Source organism: Olea europaea, unplaced genomic scaffold (genome assembly GCF_002742605.1).
Source record: "Olea europaea var. sylvestris unplaced genomic scaffold, O_europaea_v1 scaffold2101, whole genome shotgun sequence".
In the NCBI taxonomy this organism is placed as follows: domain Eukaryota; kingdom Viridiplantae; phylum Streptophyta; class Magnoliopsida; order Lamiales; family Oleaceae; genus Olea; species Olea europaea.
In genome coordinates, this window is record NW_019238950.1 from 201,839 (window position 1) to 218,740 (window position 16,902).

The following is a 16,902-nucleotide window of genomic DNA, read 5'->3' on the forward strand; positions in this document are numbered from 1 at the left end:
TTTTCAATTATACAATCTTACATAAAATAATATTATACACAAATAAAAAACTTTTCATTTTTTTTCAATCACATATTTTAAAAAAAATACTATTCCAACCATTAAAATTTGACAAGAATGGGAGCCAAACGGGGACATATATAGATAAAAATAATTTGTGGATTAGTGAATAAGCTAGCAGGTTTCTCGAAATGTGTAAATAAAATGTGACTTGAACACAAGATTAGATTTTGTGTTATTATGTTTTTTTATTTCATTGTCATCTGCAGAATGATTTTAGAAAAGAGTGAATGAAACAAATATATTTGTGAGAAAATTTGAGAACAGTTCGATTATAGATAAAAGCGAAAATTTGAATCCTGATAAAAAATCACTTAAGAACCGGTTTGTTCAATACAAAAACCAGCCGATTTACAACAAAACTAGCTCATTTATGTTGAAATTTTATTTTTATTGTCATTTCAAACTTGCGATCTTTGGCATTCTAATTAGGAAAATTCTACTTGTACATTATTATTGTACATAATGGTGTCTATAATGTGATGTGGCAATTATCTAGTTGTTGATGTGCAAGTATGAGATTTAAATTAAAAGTTGAATCCAGTGTCACGTGTAATTATTGACACTATTATGTAGGCAATTATGTACATGTAGTACTTCCCTTCTAATTATTTTGCCCCCATTTGGCCCCCATTATCTTTTTCATTCTTTTTCCCCCTCTTATTTTCAACTACACAACCTTCCATAAAATAATATTACACGTAAATAAAAAACTTTTCATTTTTTTTAACCACACATTTAAAAAAACACTATTCCAACCATTAAAATTTGGAAAAAATAAGGGCCAAATGGAAGCTTTATTTGGTCATTATTCAGATTGATTTTGAAAACATTGAAATAAATTCAAGCAAAAAAAATTCTTGTTAACTTATTTAACGTGTAATTAATTATTATAATTAAGGCATATTAGTTAGTGATTATGAGAATTAATTTTTTGATCGTTAGAGAGAAAAATGAATTCTAACTATGAGTGAAGAAATTATTTTCTTTTTATGTGAAAAATTGCTACCAGTCCCATTATTTGGATTTATAATGGGGAGTAGTGTTTTTTTTTTTTTTTTTTAAAAATAGATGATTGTAAAAGAATGAAATTTTTTTATTTGTATGAAATATTATTTTATTGAGGATTGTATAGTTAAAAATAAATAAAAAAATTAAATTAAAATTAATGAGTTTACGGGGCCCAAACGGGACTTAGAATGACGTGCATTTCACATGGTCATAATTTCAAAATTTCTCCTTAATTAGTGGGCTCAAATTCATCACCGCAAATTTCAATTTTGCGGATCCAAAATTACATTACGTATGTATATATTCTCTCCACATTAATAGTCCCTCTGTCCGAAATTTTCTCTCCCTGCATTTCATCCTTTCTGTCAAAGGCATCAACAATGGCAGAACATCACTCTCTCTCCGCTCCGCTGCTGTCCGCGCTACCATCGGACCATAAGCCCCATTTAGTTATCAACGTTCAGGACCCGATCCCTGACCAGACCGAATCGACGGCCCTTCAGAGCCAATCTGCCCTACTCCATTTGCAGCAAAACGGCGAAAGTAATAACAATCGGTCGAACCCGTTTGAGTTTATCGGGGCCCATGAAAGTTTCGAATTGCCCAGTTATAGTACAATCGATCCGTTCCGGAACCACACGTTGAATATCGCAGGGGTTTATGAGTGGGTGAAGATTGTGATTTGTCTGCCTATCGCCCTGGTCAGGCTTGCGCTCTTTGGGCTTTGCCTTGCGGTGGGATTCATGGCAACGAAATTGGCGCTTCACGGGTGGAAGGATAAGGAGAACCCAATGCCCAAATGGCGCTGCCGGCTCATGTTGGTCACTCGCATTTCTGCACGTTTAATCCTCTTCTCCTTTGGGTATGCAGTTTTTAAATGTATGTTAGTTGACAAAAACATATTTTGATCATGTTCTTTACGACTCTCTCTCTCTCTCTCTCTCTCTCTCACGATGTTACTTGTCGTAGTTGCATACCATATTATCTAAAAATATTAAATTTATGATTTTTGTGGGTTGAGAAGGGTAAATGAAATCCGTTAAAAAGGATCTTGATGATCTAGTTATGAAAGTTTTCTTCTATTTCCCCGCTTTTCCCCTTTATTTTATTTCATAGTTATTTATTTTTTGGGATTTACTGGCCATCATATGCAAGGGTAGTGCTGTGCATAATCAGAAACCTTGATTAACTATGAAATAAAATGAATTTTGGAAACTTCAAGCGGATATCTTCTACGAAATTTAGCAAGTTAATCGTTATTTTAATGCTAGTCAAATATTTTTCTTGTCAACAGAACCATTAGAAATTTATACGAGTATTTTACGTAGATAATGCTATTTCGAGGGGCAATTAATGCACAAGTTAATACTTGTTGTCTCAACCACGATAAATTTGTCATCTTCACGTTAAAGTGCAGGAAATGTTTGCACGATATTTGCAGAGAGAAGCTTAGATTACCAGGTGACTAGAATAGCATGGTGCTAGGAAACGTTGATTAGAAATTTTCTGTTCTTGCTGACAAGAAATCTAGAGTTTTTCTCTGCACATGAGATCAAGTCTTTCAGTGTTCCGAAGATTGGGACCAAGAAGACAATCCACCTGTCTCTTCCATTTAAAATATTAGTACATGAACATGGTTCTTAGAAGAATTCCTCATCTGCTTGTGATTGGATTGTGTGCCACAGTGGGAACCGTTGAGCAATCTTATCTGTGGTGTAAAGATTGTTGAAATTAGACATAGTTGTTAAATGTTAAAGACGAGTTGAAAACTTATGTCTCATTTTTTTAATTTTTTTTTCCAAATACATAATTCATATGGCAATACAAAACTGACACCTGGGTTAATGGTGTCTTTTAATTTTAAAAATGATGCAAGTGCAATCATTCCCTGCACTTGTGGTTTGGAATGTTACAGATATAAATGAGTTTAGTTTAGGATCATGGAGATGAATTTGGACTCTGTCGGGGAAATAAAGACATGTAATTTATGATGATGGAGTAGCTAAGTTTATATGGTTTTTTATGATTGACATTACTTTTCTTTTACTGCACAAGTCTGCTTTGAAATTAGAAACTAATTTACTTTTGCTTTTTAACTTTGCAGCTACCATTGGATAAAACGAAGAGGAAAACCTGCTCCGAGGGAGATTGCACCTATAGTTGTATCTAATCATGTATCATATATTGAACCTATTTTCTTTTTCTATGAATTATTTCCCACCATTGTTGCTTCTGAATCGCATGATTCCATGCCTTTTGTTGGAACCATCATCAGAGCAATGCAGGTATTCTTCTACTCCTTAAAATCTTTACTTACTGGCTACATTTCATGTATACCCTTGTTTGAGCCCCACTTTTTTGGTTAAAAATATATTTTGAAATAGTGATTTTTTTTTAGAATGTGCAGTTGGGAAAAAAAAAAAAAATTCGATTTACGTCTAGTATTATTTTATCGAAGAATATGAGGTTAAAAAGAAGAAAAGATATAAATGTAATTTGACGAAAATGGGGTTCAAACAAGGGCATGGTAACCTTTTGCCTTTTTTGGTTTGGTGGGTGGACACAGCTTATATGCTAGATACACAATAAATCTTTTTCACTTCTAAGTTCTACATTTTTGTTACATTTTATCTATAATTCCATAGGTGATATATGTTGATAGATTCTCAAGATCATCCAGAAAGCACGCTGTCAATGAAATAAAGGTATAAAGCGTCTGGTCTTTGTTTTCCATGTTCTGTTTTGAACTGAAACATTGAAACATTAAATAAGGAAGGCAACGGGACGGGGCTGGGCGGGGCAGCCTTTACCATCCTGAATTTTCGGGAGGCAGGACAGGAGTAGGGTGAGAGGATTAAAAAATTCACATTTACCATCCTGTTTGATGATTTCTAATATTATGCCCCTATTTGGTGTAGATTAAAATCTGATTTTTAGTAAATTTTGATAAAAGTTGATGAAATGTTGTGGATTCCATGAAATATGTGGTTAGAATTAGGTATTGACTTACCACTGAGGTGAGTATCGAGCTGTAATTCAGGGGTCATGGGATTAGTGAAGATGCGCGTAAGCTGACCCAAACATTCACAGTCATTAAACAAAAAAAAAAAATAGTTATTTTTTAAATACGATATAAATTGTAAAACAAAAAAAATGAAGTAAAATAAAAAGATTCATGGCATGTCCAGGGACTTTGGGGTAGGGACCATGTTTTCCATCCTCGCCCCCATTTACTAATCAGGACCGTTTAGGGCATGGCAATACGGGGCAGGTCAAGGGTACGGAATTTTCCATCCCTAACATAAGACGAGAAAATGAAAAAGGTTCTAGTGGTTTAAAAATTTGTGTTCTGATATGGGAAAAAGAATTTCAAGCTTTAAAGTTTTATCAATATATAAAGCAATTTGATACAGAAATGTGTTTCAAGGAATTGAATACAGAGAAAAGCTTCTTGCAATCAGTTTCCTCGACTGCTTTTATTCCCCGAGGGAACGACAACAAATGGAAGGCTTCTTATTTCTTTCCAACTTGGTGCATTCATCCCTGGTTATCCTGTCCAGCCAGTCATTGTTCGTTATCCGTATGTGCACTTTGACCAATCCTGGTAAAGTCCCTTCTTACTCCCCAGTTGTGTTTTCTGAACATGTCATATGTTTTCATATGGGCTTACTTCACATGATTCAAAATTTTGTTCAGGGGACATATTACTGTTGCAAAGCTGATGTTTAGAATGTTCACCCAATTTCACAATTTCATGGAGGTATATTGAATTTGTCTCTTTACGTGTGCATCTGTGTGCTTGATCCATGTTTCATTTGTTTTGGTTACATGTTGTCACTCAAACAGTGTAACGTGGTACCAGGAGGCCCAAAAAGTTGCAACCCCTGCTCCTTCCCGCTAATTGTATGTTGTTAGTAAATGGCTAGTGGATGAGGCGCTCTATGAAAATAAAACTCTTAAGCTTATTTCAATATTGTTTCAGTGTAATTTAATTATGCTCTTGAACTGTAGAGTTTAATGGACCATTTTATGCTGCGAGTATTGGATAAGAACTTTGAGCTTCGAGAGCAGTTCATATAATTGGCAGTCTTTTCTCACAAATAATATATCATGAAATGTTTTACCTGAGAAAGTTTCTTATATTGGTATAATTTACAAAGGAAGAGAGAGTCTTTTAACTCGAGGAAGCCAGGCATACCTAATTGTAATTTTTCCTTATCGACCATTATGAGGTCCCCATCGATTCGTGTGGTTTTCCTTCCAGTTAAGTTTAATATATTTAGAACTAATGCCATGTTGATCTGAAGTAATCACATACATCTATCTTGCACAGGTTGAATATCTTCCTCTCGTATCCCCCCATGAAAATAGGAAGGAAAATGCTATCCATTTTTCTCAGAGGGTGAGTTAAGTCTAGTAGTTTTTATAAGATTTGCTTCATTAATATGTGTTCTGATATTCTTTAATCTTCTCCCTTGTGCTTATATATGGTAGTGTCTTAATATGATATACATTAAAACATGTCCAGTTATATGCACATGTTGTCAGCTGTTCTTGCACTAGGTTACCGAAAATGAATATATCTGCCATTTGTTTGGATGAACCTTATTTTTAATGCATTTGTTTTCTCAAAGCTTTGCTGAAATTTCTGAATGGCATATATTACAAGTTCCATGCGGCTGAGGTTTCTCAATTTATGTATGTGCAAATGTTTTGCATTAATTTTTCAGTTAGGAATAACTGGCTTGTTCATTACCTCATTCTCGTGATCTTGGTACTTGAATTGACTGGTTTTTACTTACAACCACTTGAGCAATGATCCTCCTGTCTGAGTTGCTTAAGCACATTCTTATACCACACCAAGGTGGATATCTCTAATACTTTTTCTTCCAGAGGCTATTTCTCGAAATATTAGAACATTGCATAATTGTACAAATTATCAATTTAGAATTTTTTTTTCCGACTTACTTGACTTTTTTTAACATGTATTTATTTTTCCATATGGATTTGCTTAAAAATGTTGTATGAGATCACCCTTTGTCTTACTTTACCAATCCACATATTGCATTGCTATCTCTGCTCAATTTGCACTATTTATCAATGCAGACTAGCTCTGTCATGGCAAGTGCTCTCAATGTGGTACAAACATCCCATTCTTATGGAGATTTCATGCTTTTTGCAAAGGCATCCGAGTTGAATCAGGTTTGCTATTATTTCCCTCACCGGTCGAAATTGATGAATAATTAGTGTTAAACAAAGATAAGTTGTTATTAGAGTTTTTAAATGGAACTTGGAAAGTGTGAGTATTTTTATAACTGTGCAGGTTTTACATCTTTATTTTTCATTTGACCTCATGTCATTAAGCAAATAAGACTGAAGTAGCATATGCATTATCTGATGGATGCCTTGTATCTGCTCATAGATGTTGTAATCTGACTATTTTATTAGTAAACGGGGTAGGGATGTTATTAACTTGACGTTTGACTACTTTTGGCTCATAGTTGCCTGATACTCGTTCATGAGAAGATAAAAAGACTTTATTGCTGTGTCGCATAGTAATCAACTTATTTGCACATTATGCCTTTTGAACTTCATGATTACGTTACAATTATTCCTTTTCATTTTTTCCGACACTTTATTTACTCACGTTCCTTATGAACATCAGTTATTTGACATATTTTTGAAGAAAAATAATATTTTAGTGATTGAACAGACGCACTACATCATGGATGCTTGTTCTTCAGTTACAATTATCCCTTTTCCTTTTTTCGGACACTTTATTTATTCATGTGCCTTTTGAACATCAGTGACTTGAAATATATTTCAAGAAAAAAAAAGAATTTTATTGATTGAACTGAAGTACATGGATGCGTCTCCTTCCCTTTCAGCAATGGTTACTATGTAAAGTTGGTATTTACTATGTTCGTGTTGTCTATATTGTTGTCAATATTCCGTAGGAATGAGATGAATCTAAATGAATCGCCACGTGAACAGCAGAAGGCATGGAACTAGATGTGTCTATTTGTAGATGTTAAACTATTGACTTGGCCCCCAGAACTGGTTTACGTTTACACGATTAGATTACTTTGTGCGATGGATTTCTGGTTGAGGAAATTTTGAGAATGTTTTTGTTGAGTTGTTGGATTAAAGTTTTTTGTCTCGGAACTTAAGTTATTTGAATAGTTTGGCCTCATGTAGATATTAACAATATGTTTTGTCAGGAAAACCCCACTCAATTTATGGTTGGAATGGCGTGGGTGGAATCAGTAAGTCAAATATGCCATCAGTTATTTTATTCAATTAATTTGTTTGCATTTTTACTATGTTATTCAAATTACTTTCAATTAATATGTTTTGGACGTCTGCGTGTTAATTTTTTCTCATCTCATTATCTAAATTCTTCTGACCTTTGATAATTCATTTGAGATGGATAGATGATAGTAAATTAATTAATGAAAGAGGCTATTGCTTTAGTTCTCTTCTTCCAGTAATTCACAGTGCAATTTATATTCTGGGAATTATTCGTGAAGACAAGTTTTATCAATGTTGAGATGATGTAGGAGTTGTTAGGAAATAGACTTATTATGATCTTTTAGACAATGGTGTCTGGAGAATGTTAAAAAAGCTTTTTAATACGTTTTTATATGATATTGTACTGAAACTGCTATGAGCTGTCACCTGTTTATTTTGTTTGAAAGATTTTAATGGAGAATGCGAGTTGCATCAGTGCTTATGAACTCTTATATTGATTTATTCTGTAATATATAATATATATTTGTGATAGGTTCACTCCATTTCTTCATTGTTGTTTGACACAGAGTTTCTGTTGCTTTGCAGTCATTTCATATAAAAACTTTGGAGGCCATGGACTTTTTGGAGACATTTCTATCAATGAATCCAGATCCAAGGTATCATGTGATGCTCCAATATGCTTAATTTTATTCGTTGTTATGAAGTGTGTATGATTTATGGTTTTTTCGGATTGAAACGGTTCATGCTTCTTATTTTAAAGAAAGTAAGAAGGGCTTTGCTAAGGATCAGTGTCTATCCTTGATCATTTATCCATTCAAACAGAGAGAGTCTCTTCCTTATTTTCTCTATTGAAAATGAAGAATTTTTTCTGACAATGATAAAAACTTACTGCTGATGGCTTTCCATTCTCTTCACAGTGGACAGGTTGAATTTCACGATTTTCTCAGGGTTTTAAGATTGAAACCTTGTTCTCTGTCGGAAAAGGTAAGGCTCTGAATTTATTTTTATTTTAAATTAGTTTTCTGCACCTTGCTCGTGATTCTTTTCCTTTCACTGTTTTGGCAAAATGGTGCTTTCCATGTTTCCTAATTGTTTTTCTTAGCGATGACATTTTAAGGATTTAAATAAATGTTAACAGTTGAAGGTGTAATGTCCAGGAATGGTAAATATAAGATCATTTTTAAATCTCTCTATTTCCTCGCTGTGCAATATGTGTTCTTACTGGGTCTGTTGTGCAGGAAGTTGGCTTGAAATTGTCTGATTTATCATGATTTTATTTAATATTCTTTTTATATTTCAAGGACCATGGTTTTCTTATTTTAGTACTTACCAGTTTTAGGAATTTGTGTAGATTTTATCATAGAATAACTTCGTCATAGAATATCAGTATTAAATTTGACCATGTAATACAAACAGATGATATTATGTCAGTGAAAGTAGTAGTTGCCTTTTCAGTGGCTAGGATTGCAAATTCATTCAAAGATGAACTTTGTTTTCTGGTAGTGTTAATGATGCTGCATCTTTACTAATTTTCTTAATCTCATTCCCTGATTTTGCAGATATTTGGATTCATTGATGTGGAGAAGATCGGTAAAATAACATTTAAGCAGGTAATTTACTACTGTTTTTTAATATTTGTACATACTTGTGACTTTATGTGCCACACACTCCTGTATCATTCCCAGAAACACCTAAATTCTAGTCTGATGCATCTTTAGGAACTGTGCAAAAGTAACCAAAAAGAAATTCAGAGTCAGATATATGTTATACTTTTTTAGATAAACTTTGAGATTAAGGCACAATTTATCATGCATTGAGATTAAGTGCTTGTTTGGATGAATTATATTGTGATAGAAATGAGTGGTGGATTAGTGGGTAATAATTGTGGGTCCTACTAAATATGTGGTTAAATGAAGTTATGACTTGACCATTAAATTACAAGGAAATTATAATGTTTCCAATATATGCACTGAGGTTTTACCATGCAATACTTAGGCTACTTTTGTGCATGTTGTTTCAGTACCTGCTTGGCTCAGCCCACATCTTGAAGCAGCCACTCTTCAAACAGGCTTGTGAACTAGCCTTTATTGAATGTGATATTGATGGGAAGAATTGCATTTTGAAGCAAGAGGTATGGATTTTCCCACCGAGTCCTTGACACTTAATTGTTTAATTTGTAGTGTCATGATTCTGAATGCTTTTGTGACAGCTAAGAGATGCAGTTACACTCGCAATCCCAAATATGAGTGAAGATGAGGTGGGTGAAGGAAGCATCTGCACACGAGTTTTACCCCCTTTTTTTCCTTATAAAACTGTAGTCTTATAGAATCATTTCGAAGCACATAGAACAGGACTTAAAAGAGATTCTCAAAGATGTCATAATTTTTTACTACCTGGAAAAATGATACTTTGGTTAATAATTTTTATAGCTCTTAACTAAATTAAACTTTCTTTGGATTGTGAAATGCATATAATTTCTATAATTTTCAATTTCTTCTCCAATCCTTGCTTAAATTTTCTCGATTTGAGACTTGCAGATCTCTTTGCTTCATGGTTTATTTGATGTGGACGGCGATGGAAGAATCAGCAAATATGATTTCCTCTCGAGTTTAAAAAGACATCCGTTGCTTATAGCACTTTTTTCACCCTGGTTATGGCACAAAGGTTTGACCATAGCTGATCATAGATAGGTTACTAAAGGATGTGTTGTAGTGGATGGATGATGGGTAATGCCCAAAGTTATAGCTTTTTTGTGAATGATTTTGGGGTGTATTTCTAAGCCATTTGAAATGGACGATGGCAGTCGAAACTTAGTGATTTTTCTTTCAATTTCCGTACTCTACAAGATAAAAGGAGTGTTGATTGTATTCACATATTAGTATAGTATTATTGCCATTAGCTGGATCCTTCACATTGTGCTTGGTTATCTGATGCAGCTGATTCCCCTGGTTTAGAAGAAAATTACCTTTCTGTGGTGATCTTCAAGTTGTTCCATCATTATATTTGTCTGCATTATAGGAGCTCATAACTTATCACTAAAGTAGCGAGGAAGAAGAAAAAAGGTTAAAACCTTTGCGCACAATTTATGCCTCTGAGATTGGTTTAACGAACAAAGAAGTTGCGTAATCCACAGAGAGTATAACAGCAGAAAAATCCACCTTTGCTTCTTCATGACTTGTACCAAATCCGTATAAAAGAAGAGTTTTGGTTCGTTGACACTGAATTTTGTCGAAACAGGAATCTAAATTGACAATGAGTTCAATTCCTAAACTTCATGTATCTTTTCTCCCCTTTCCTTGAGAAATGTTAACCCGACTAACTTGTTGAGCGCTTCATATAAAAGTTTAAACTTCTAGAGTGGGTTTCTTTCTTTATTTAAGTTTTCTCTTCAAGTCACACATCCATGAAGCGAAATTCATATTTGTTATATGATGCATAAATTTCATGAGGGGAAGTGGGATATGAAAACATGATCTTTGTGTCTACTTTGTCTATAGGCTCGTGACTGCTGTTACATTAAAAATATACTTAAATATTTAAATTTTGACTTCAATAAATCAACTACAACCGAACTAAGTACTAATAATTATCCACAAATATGCCTCTCGGGGCATGGTCCAGTAGTGCAAAGGACAGTAGTGAAGTTATCTCATATCTTGTTGACAGTCGTAGTGTGGAGGTTCGATTCCTGAAACATGGAATTGGACTCTTTGTAAGCGCAGTGTATAGGCAGTTCTTGTTTCCTGACATGTTGGGGTATATCCCGCGATTTGCCTCCCTCACAAAGCTCTAGGGGCGGGGCAGTAGGGGCCTTCCAGGTTGGGGTTCAACCTTTTTTTTTTTTTTTTTTTTTTTTTAAAATTATCCACAAATATAGAAAGTAAAATTATATGGATAAATAGGAATCTAATCCATTTCCACTCCGAGTTAATAATGAGATTGTGAAAGAGATATGAAAAGGCGCTTTTTGAGTGAAGACTTTCATTAGAACGTACGTATGACCCACCTCTCAACCTTAAAAAATTGTTTCTGCACTGAATTCTGCTAGAGAATTCCATGCACGACTGCTATGAAGAACACTACATGATTCAATGCATCAATCTCATTAGTTTTACTGGTTTATAGCAGCCAACGTTTGTTTTACTTTGAGAATAGACTCGGTGTGTATCATGTTACTGTTGACAAAATTTGAGTTTTATCTACTGGAAATATGACACGTATTGATTGATAAATTGGGTTTTTGTAGCTTCTCCTGTAAAGCTTTATTATTATTATTATTTTTCGTGTGATGTGACATGATTCTGTTGTTCCCACAATTTGCTCATCTTTATAGCACAAAACAGCCTTTTAAGACCACCAGCATTTGATCTACCTTTTTCTGTATAATTCTTGAGCAGAATTCGTTGGGGATTTCTTCTGCTCCCCAGTTTCAAAAAACTTAAATTCTCCACCACTATTGGTCTTCCAATTACATGAACCTTGAGCATCAAATCCTAGGCATTGACTCAACTAGACGATGAAATTATTGAACAAAATTTTTCTTTCGGCCTCAATTTCGGTCGTGTATAATATGCCTTAAAATGGTGGGCTTGGAATTCCTTAGGTTGAAAGGAGAACAGATGAAACTCCCTAGTCTGAATATATTTTGCCCCATAGAAAAAGAAATCTATATCAAACATAAAAAAAGATGGCATGTTCAGAGAGAAATTGTTTATATCCGCTTGTTGCATGTAAAACTTTTGCCTGGATACTTCTCCTTTTCTTGATGTAGAATTATGACAAAAAAAAAAAAAAAAAAAAATCTTAACAATTTAATATAGTATTAGAGCCTTATAAAAGATCACTGTCATCCATTTATAAAAATTTTACACATTTTTTTATCCTTTGATCAAAAACTAAATTCGGTTTGCACAATTGGGCGTATTAAAGACAAGATCAAAATGAAAATGTTTACTCTTTTTCCTTTCTCTAACATCTCAAGCTTTTAGACACGTGATTAACAAAATTAACTTCCTTTCCAGTATGATGCTATGTAGGTGAAGGTACCACTGTGGTGAAGAAAATAGGATTCACTTTTAAGAATTATTTTCCTTATTCCAATAAACATTAGTTACATTTATTTGTACCAGTAATTGATTTATGGACGTGTGCTCTATTTTTAACAGTTAGGGAAATGGAAACCAAACTTCCTTTTGGTTTTCCCCCAAAACGACTCTGATGAAAATATTTCTTTCTTTTAGGAATGGTGTTGACCTCCAAAAACGTGTCAATTTCACAAGATTTTGATCAGAAAATCAACTGGGTATACGGTTACTAGTTAAATATACACAAGTATATAAGCAAAATGTTCATGATTGTTAGTGTATTAAGAGAAGAGAAGATAATGAGAGTAAATATTCATAGAAAGGAAATTGTAATACTCCGTTTGGGCGTATGAAAATTCACCCTTTACAATGTTACAAAGACTTCTATTTATAGTAATCAGGCCGACGTGGTCACTGTTGGATCAGATCCTTGTGGCTCAATCTGCTAGATTGAAGTGTCACATTATCCTATCTTATATTAATTACATTGACAAACACATTTAATAAGGGGTCAATCTTCCTACACTCTTAGGTTGATATACTTGACATTTATTTAATGAGAACGTCACATTAATCATTTCAAAAAATACACTCATCAAACCTGCTCTAAAGAGCCTCGGGATTCTGATAGGGTGCTCAATATGCAAATGACGTCTACATGACGGGGACACGGATGGAATTTTGTTGGCTTATTTTTTGGAGTCAACAAATGGTAAATTAATATGAAAAGAAAAACGTCTACACTCTCGACTTAAATTAATGAAGAATTACTACTATTTTTGTCAATGTCAAGAGTACTTACAGCATGTTAATATGCCTGTAGTTAGTGCGTTTATGGTGAACTGAATTTAGGCAATATTCTTTCCCTATCTTGTGTTTCAAAATCCAGACGCTGATCACTATCTTTTATCTGTTGGGCATCTTGTTCCTCTGCTTCCGAATTGTCTCGTCAATTTTATTTGATGGTATTGTAACTTTGCTTAAAGAACATCATCAAATTTTGTGTCAACTCAAACGTACTAATTGTACTGAAAGAGGGGTAAAAGAAAAGGAAAAGAAATCTATTAACTTTAATCTGGCTCGATTTATTCCACCTAATTCAAACTCCCATTTTGCGGTTCCAAGAGAAAAACTTAAAAAAGAAAACCCATTGTTCTCCTCGAGATTGATTCTTTATAACATATATAAGGTATTACAGACAAATATTTTCCTATGGTACGATGATAACGGCAACTCACACCACGTTAAAAGTTAAAACCCACAAGTCCTATGTTTGGCCATACAGTAAATTTTGGCAAAAAATCCAGAGAAACTAGTAAGAAAAAATTAATACTGCAGTGTCAGAATACGAGGCAGAATAGTTTTGCTTTCATCTTCCAATCATTTGTGAGATGACAAGTGAGTGAAGTCAATAAGATTCCATACTTAGTTTTATCGACCTCCCCAATAAAGGCCCTTGGCTTTATTAATACAATTTGCCTATCTTACAACCTTATTACATAACTCTTTTCTTGTCCTCTTTTAAATTCTACTCTCACTAAATACCTTCCCAATTTTATTACTTCTGAAAGCTGATTTCAAATCACAATCCCATTTTGATTATAATGTCAAATGAAGATAATTCTTTGGTTTTTGATGCATCTGTTTTTCAACATCAGTACAATATACCATCACAATTCATATGGCCTGATCATGAGAAACCTTGTCCCGAGCCACCACCAGTACTAAATCTCCCTACTATAGATTTGGGTAGCTTTCTCTCAGGCGATGTGGACTCTGTTTGGGGTGCAACTTGTCTAGTCAACCAGGCATGTAGAGAACACGGAGCCTTTCTCGTTGTAAATCATGGGGTCGATTTGGAACTTGTCGAGGAAGCTCACAAGGGAATGGACTATTTCTTTGGGAAGCCACTTGATGAGAAACAAAGGGCCCAGAGAAAAATTGGTGATTATTGTGGTTACGCTAGTAGCTTTGCTAACAGATTTTCTTCCCAGCTTCCCTGGAAAGAGACACTTTCTTTTCGTTACAGCGCTGATCTTCAGTTGTCTGACATTGTTGAGAGATATTTCTTGAATGTGATGGGCGAGAATTACAGACAATTCGGGTATGAGTTGGCTCTTGTTGGATTGCTTCATCTAAAAACTTAAGTTGTTTCGATGTTTCTCATTCAAATCTTACTACATGTACATCAAACCTTACATAATGTCGCGTAACACTCTAGTATTGGGCAACTTAAAACACGGGCAACTTTTTCATCTAATCATTTCACCATATTTCATCTTCTGGCACACTTTCTAGATGTCCTTTTCTGGACTAATAGGGTAATCCTTCTCATTATATATGTGTTTATTTTTCCATTTTTTTGCTTGTCAAAGGAGGGTTTGCCAAGAATATTCTGAAGCCATGAGCAGTCTTTCTCTTAACATCATGAAGCTCCTGGGAATGAGCCTTGGGGTGGGGCCAGCTTGTTTCAGAGAATACTTTGAAGGAAATGATTCTATAATGAGATTAAACTACTATCCTCCATGTCAGAAACCTGATCTAACTCTTGGCACAGGCCCCCATTGTGACCCTACTTCCTTAACTATCCTTCATCAAGATAATGTTGGTGGCCTTGAAGTTTTTTATGATGACAAATGGCATTCCGTTTCTCCCAATCCACAAGCTTTTGTAGTCAACATTGGCGACACATTCATGGTAAGTTAAAAACTCTCTCAGAGCACATGTCGAGTACGCAGTATTAGAGGTGACTGACTGTCAAAATATTTTGCAGGCCCTGTCGAATGGGATTTACAAGAGTTGCTTGCATAGAGCAGTTGTAAACAGTAAAGTTCCAAGGATATCCATGGCATTCTTTCTTTGTCCAAAGATGGACAAAATGGTAAGGCCACCAAAGGAATTGGTATGCGAAGAAAATCCAAGAATGTATCCAGATTTCACATGGCCGGCTCTTCTTGAGTTCACACAGAAGCATTACAGAGCTGACACGAAAACGCTTGAAGTTTTCACCAATTGGCTTCAACAGAAAAGCAGTCAAGATACTACCACATTGAATGGTTAAAGATAGAGAAAAGACTAATTACAAGAACTTCACAAAGACGAGAAAAAAGAAGAATTGCATTTTGTAGGGTATTTAGAAGAATAAGGAAGCCAGAGAATGAACTGGAAAGAAAGGCAATCAGAGCCGTACTGTTACAGAATTATTCCGTCCTTGATTTTAAGAAGGAAAAAAAAATGGAAATTTCCTATTTTGCATGGATAAAGAACTTTAAGGGTGGTTATAATGTATAGTCAACTGTGACTCGTTTGCATGTTGATATTTTTTACTAAAACAAATATTAAACTAGTTTTGACTTATGAGATGATTGAGAATTGAGCTCTTAATTACATTCAATTCCTTTTCATTTTTCTTTCCACTTAAGCCCAAGGTATCAAAATTTTGAGTATATTTTTCGAGAAGCTCTTTATGAGTTTTCATTCTCTCTTTTAGAGCATCAATCCTTATTTTGATAAGTCGAACGAATTCTCTGTGTGTAAAAAAGAAAAATAAAGAGTAAATTTGACTTTTCAAATGTAGAGAGCTAGCCCCACCTCTATATGCTTTCATACATTGTTTCATAACTTTTCATGCGTTTCGTTGCAGGAAACCAGTTAAAAAAAGGAAAATGTTGGTTAATAATTGTTTGTGGAAAAAGCAAAAAATAATGAGTACAAAGAGTGTCGTAGAAATTGTGTATTCTTTATTTTTGAATTTTTTTAAAGATCATCTTAAATTGGAAATTATACTCATTAAATAAAAAGTATTATTAGAGCTAACATGTAGCAACAACAAACCTCTGGGCTTAAGTTTCTGCATAATACCTCTAGTTTAATGCAATTACAATCAGACACAAAAACATTATATTGTAAAGGGTTCCAAAAGGACCAGAACTCACCTTATTGTTTAGCACATATAAAAGGCACAAATCGAAGTTTTATTATTGTACCTAGCCTCTCATTCTTAAGAATCAATTTGTTAATAGGAGTAATTCAAATTCTTATATGCTAATGATTACAATTGCTATCCTTATTTAAATTTGTGGGATTTTAAATTTTAACATATCTCACGAGATGATGTCTCGTTTGAAAACGCCAATCTTGAATTCGATTTCTTGTAAAACCTTTACTAATTAATCAAATGTTAATTTGAACTTTTTGTGTCGCTTGCTTAGTAGTGCTTTTAAATACATATAAGTTGTGAATTTTATAAAATATGAGTTATGGAAGGTGAGATATATAAAATGCATGGACGAAGTTAAAATTGAAGCTTTATCAAACATAGATAGAGTCTTGATTTAAGATTTAAATTATGTATTGACAAAGTGACATTATATTCCCAATATTAATGCAATATATATTGAATTCTGGGATCTTGCAATACCGTTTTAATTAAAAATTTGATTCTTCCCTTTTCTTTTTGTCTGAATTCTAGGAAAAATTAGGTAGTGTTTGGCAT

General features: G+C 34.0%; 2 protein-coding genes across 3 annotated transcripts; both read left to right on the plus strand.

Annotated features, from left to right (window-relative positions):
* Positions 1-1,345: 1,345 nt before the first annotated feature.
* On the plus strand, positions 1,346-10,301 carry LOC111380167 (lysophospholipid acyltransferase LPEAT2-like). Of its 2 annotated transcripts, XM_023003656.1 has the most exons (14): positions 1,348-1,933; positions 3,176-3,356; positions 3,717-3,776; positions 4,512-4,675; positions 4,768-4,831; positions 5,405-5,473; positions 6,178-6,273; positions 7,293-7,337; positions 7,909-7,979; positions 8,241-8,307; positions 8,883-8,933; positions 9,344-9,454; positions 9,533-9,580; positions 9,861-10,279. In XM_023003656.1, exons 1-14 carry the CDS (start codon positions 1,452-1,454, stop codon positions 10,011-10,013), a joined length of 1,662 nt encoding a protein of 553 aa, XP_022859424.1. In that variant the 5' UTR covers positions 1,348-1,451; the 3' UTR covers positions 10,014-10,279. The 2 variants fall into 2 exon arrangements, with proteins under 2 accessions (XP_022859425.1, XP_022859424.1); XM_023003657.1 differs by lacking the exon at positions 9,533-9,580 and having other exon boundaries at positions 1,346-1,933; positions 9,861-10,301.
* A 3,657-nt stretch (positions 10,302-13,958) lies between these two features.
* LOC111380168 (gibberellin 20 oxidase 1-D-like) lies at positions 13,959-15,811 on the plus strand. Its single transcript, XM_023003658.1, has 3 exons — positions 13,959-14,511; positions 14,783-15,104; positions 15,181-15,811. Exons 1-3 carry the CDS (start codon positions 14,012-14,014, stop codon positions 15,466-15,468), a joined length of 1,110 nt encoding a protein of 369 aa, XP_022859426.1. The 5' UTR covers positions 13,959-14,011; the 3' UTR covers positions 15,469-15,811.
* Positions 15,812-16,902: the final 1,091 nt, after the last annotated feature.

Bases quoted from the DNA above. Each gene is read 5' to 3' on its own strand.
- LOC111380167 (XM_023003656.1), top strand. From the start codon at position 1,452: ATGGCAGAACATCACTCTCTCTCCGCTCCGCTGCTGTCCGCGCTACCA. The intron at 1,934-3,175 runs GTATGCAGTTTT...TTAACTTTGCAG, and splicing joins TTAATCCTCTTCTCCTTTGG to CTACCATTGGATAAAACGAA. The intron at 7,980-8,240 runs GTATCATGTGAT...TTCTCTTCACAG, and splicing joins TCAATGAATCCAGATCCAAG to TGGACAGGTTGAATTTCACG.
- LOC111380168 (XM_023003658.1), top strand. From the start codon at position 14,012: ATGTCAAATGAAGATAATTCTTTGGTTTTTGATGCATCTGTTTTTCAA. The intron at 14,512-14,782 runs GTATGAGTTGGC...TGCTTGTCAAAG, and splicing joins GAGAATTACAGACAATTCGG to GAGGGTTTGCCAAGAATATT. The intron at 15,105-15,180 runs GTAAGTTAAAAA...AATATTTTGCAG, and splicing joins ACATTGGCGACACATTCATG to GCCCTGTCGAATGGGATTTA.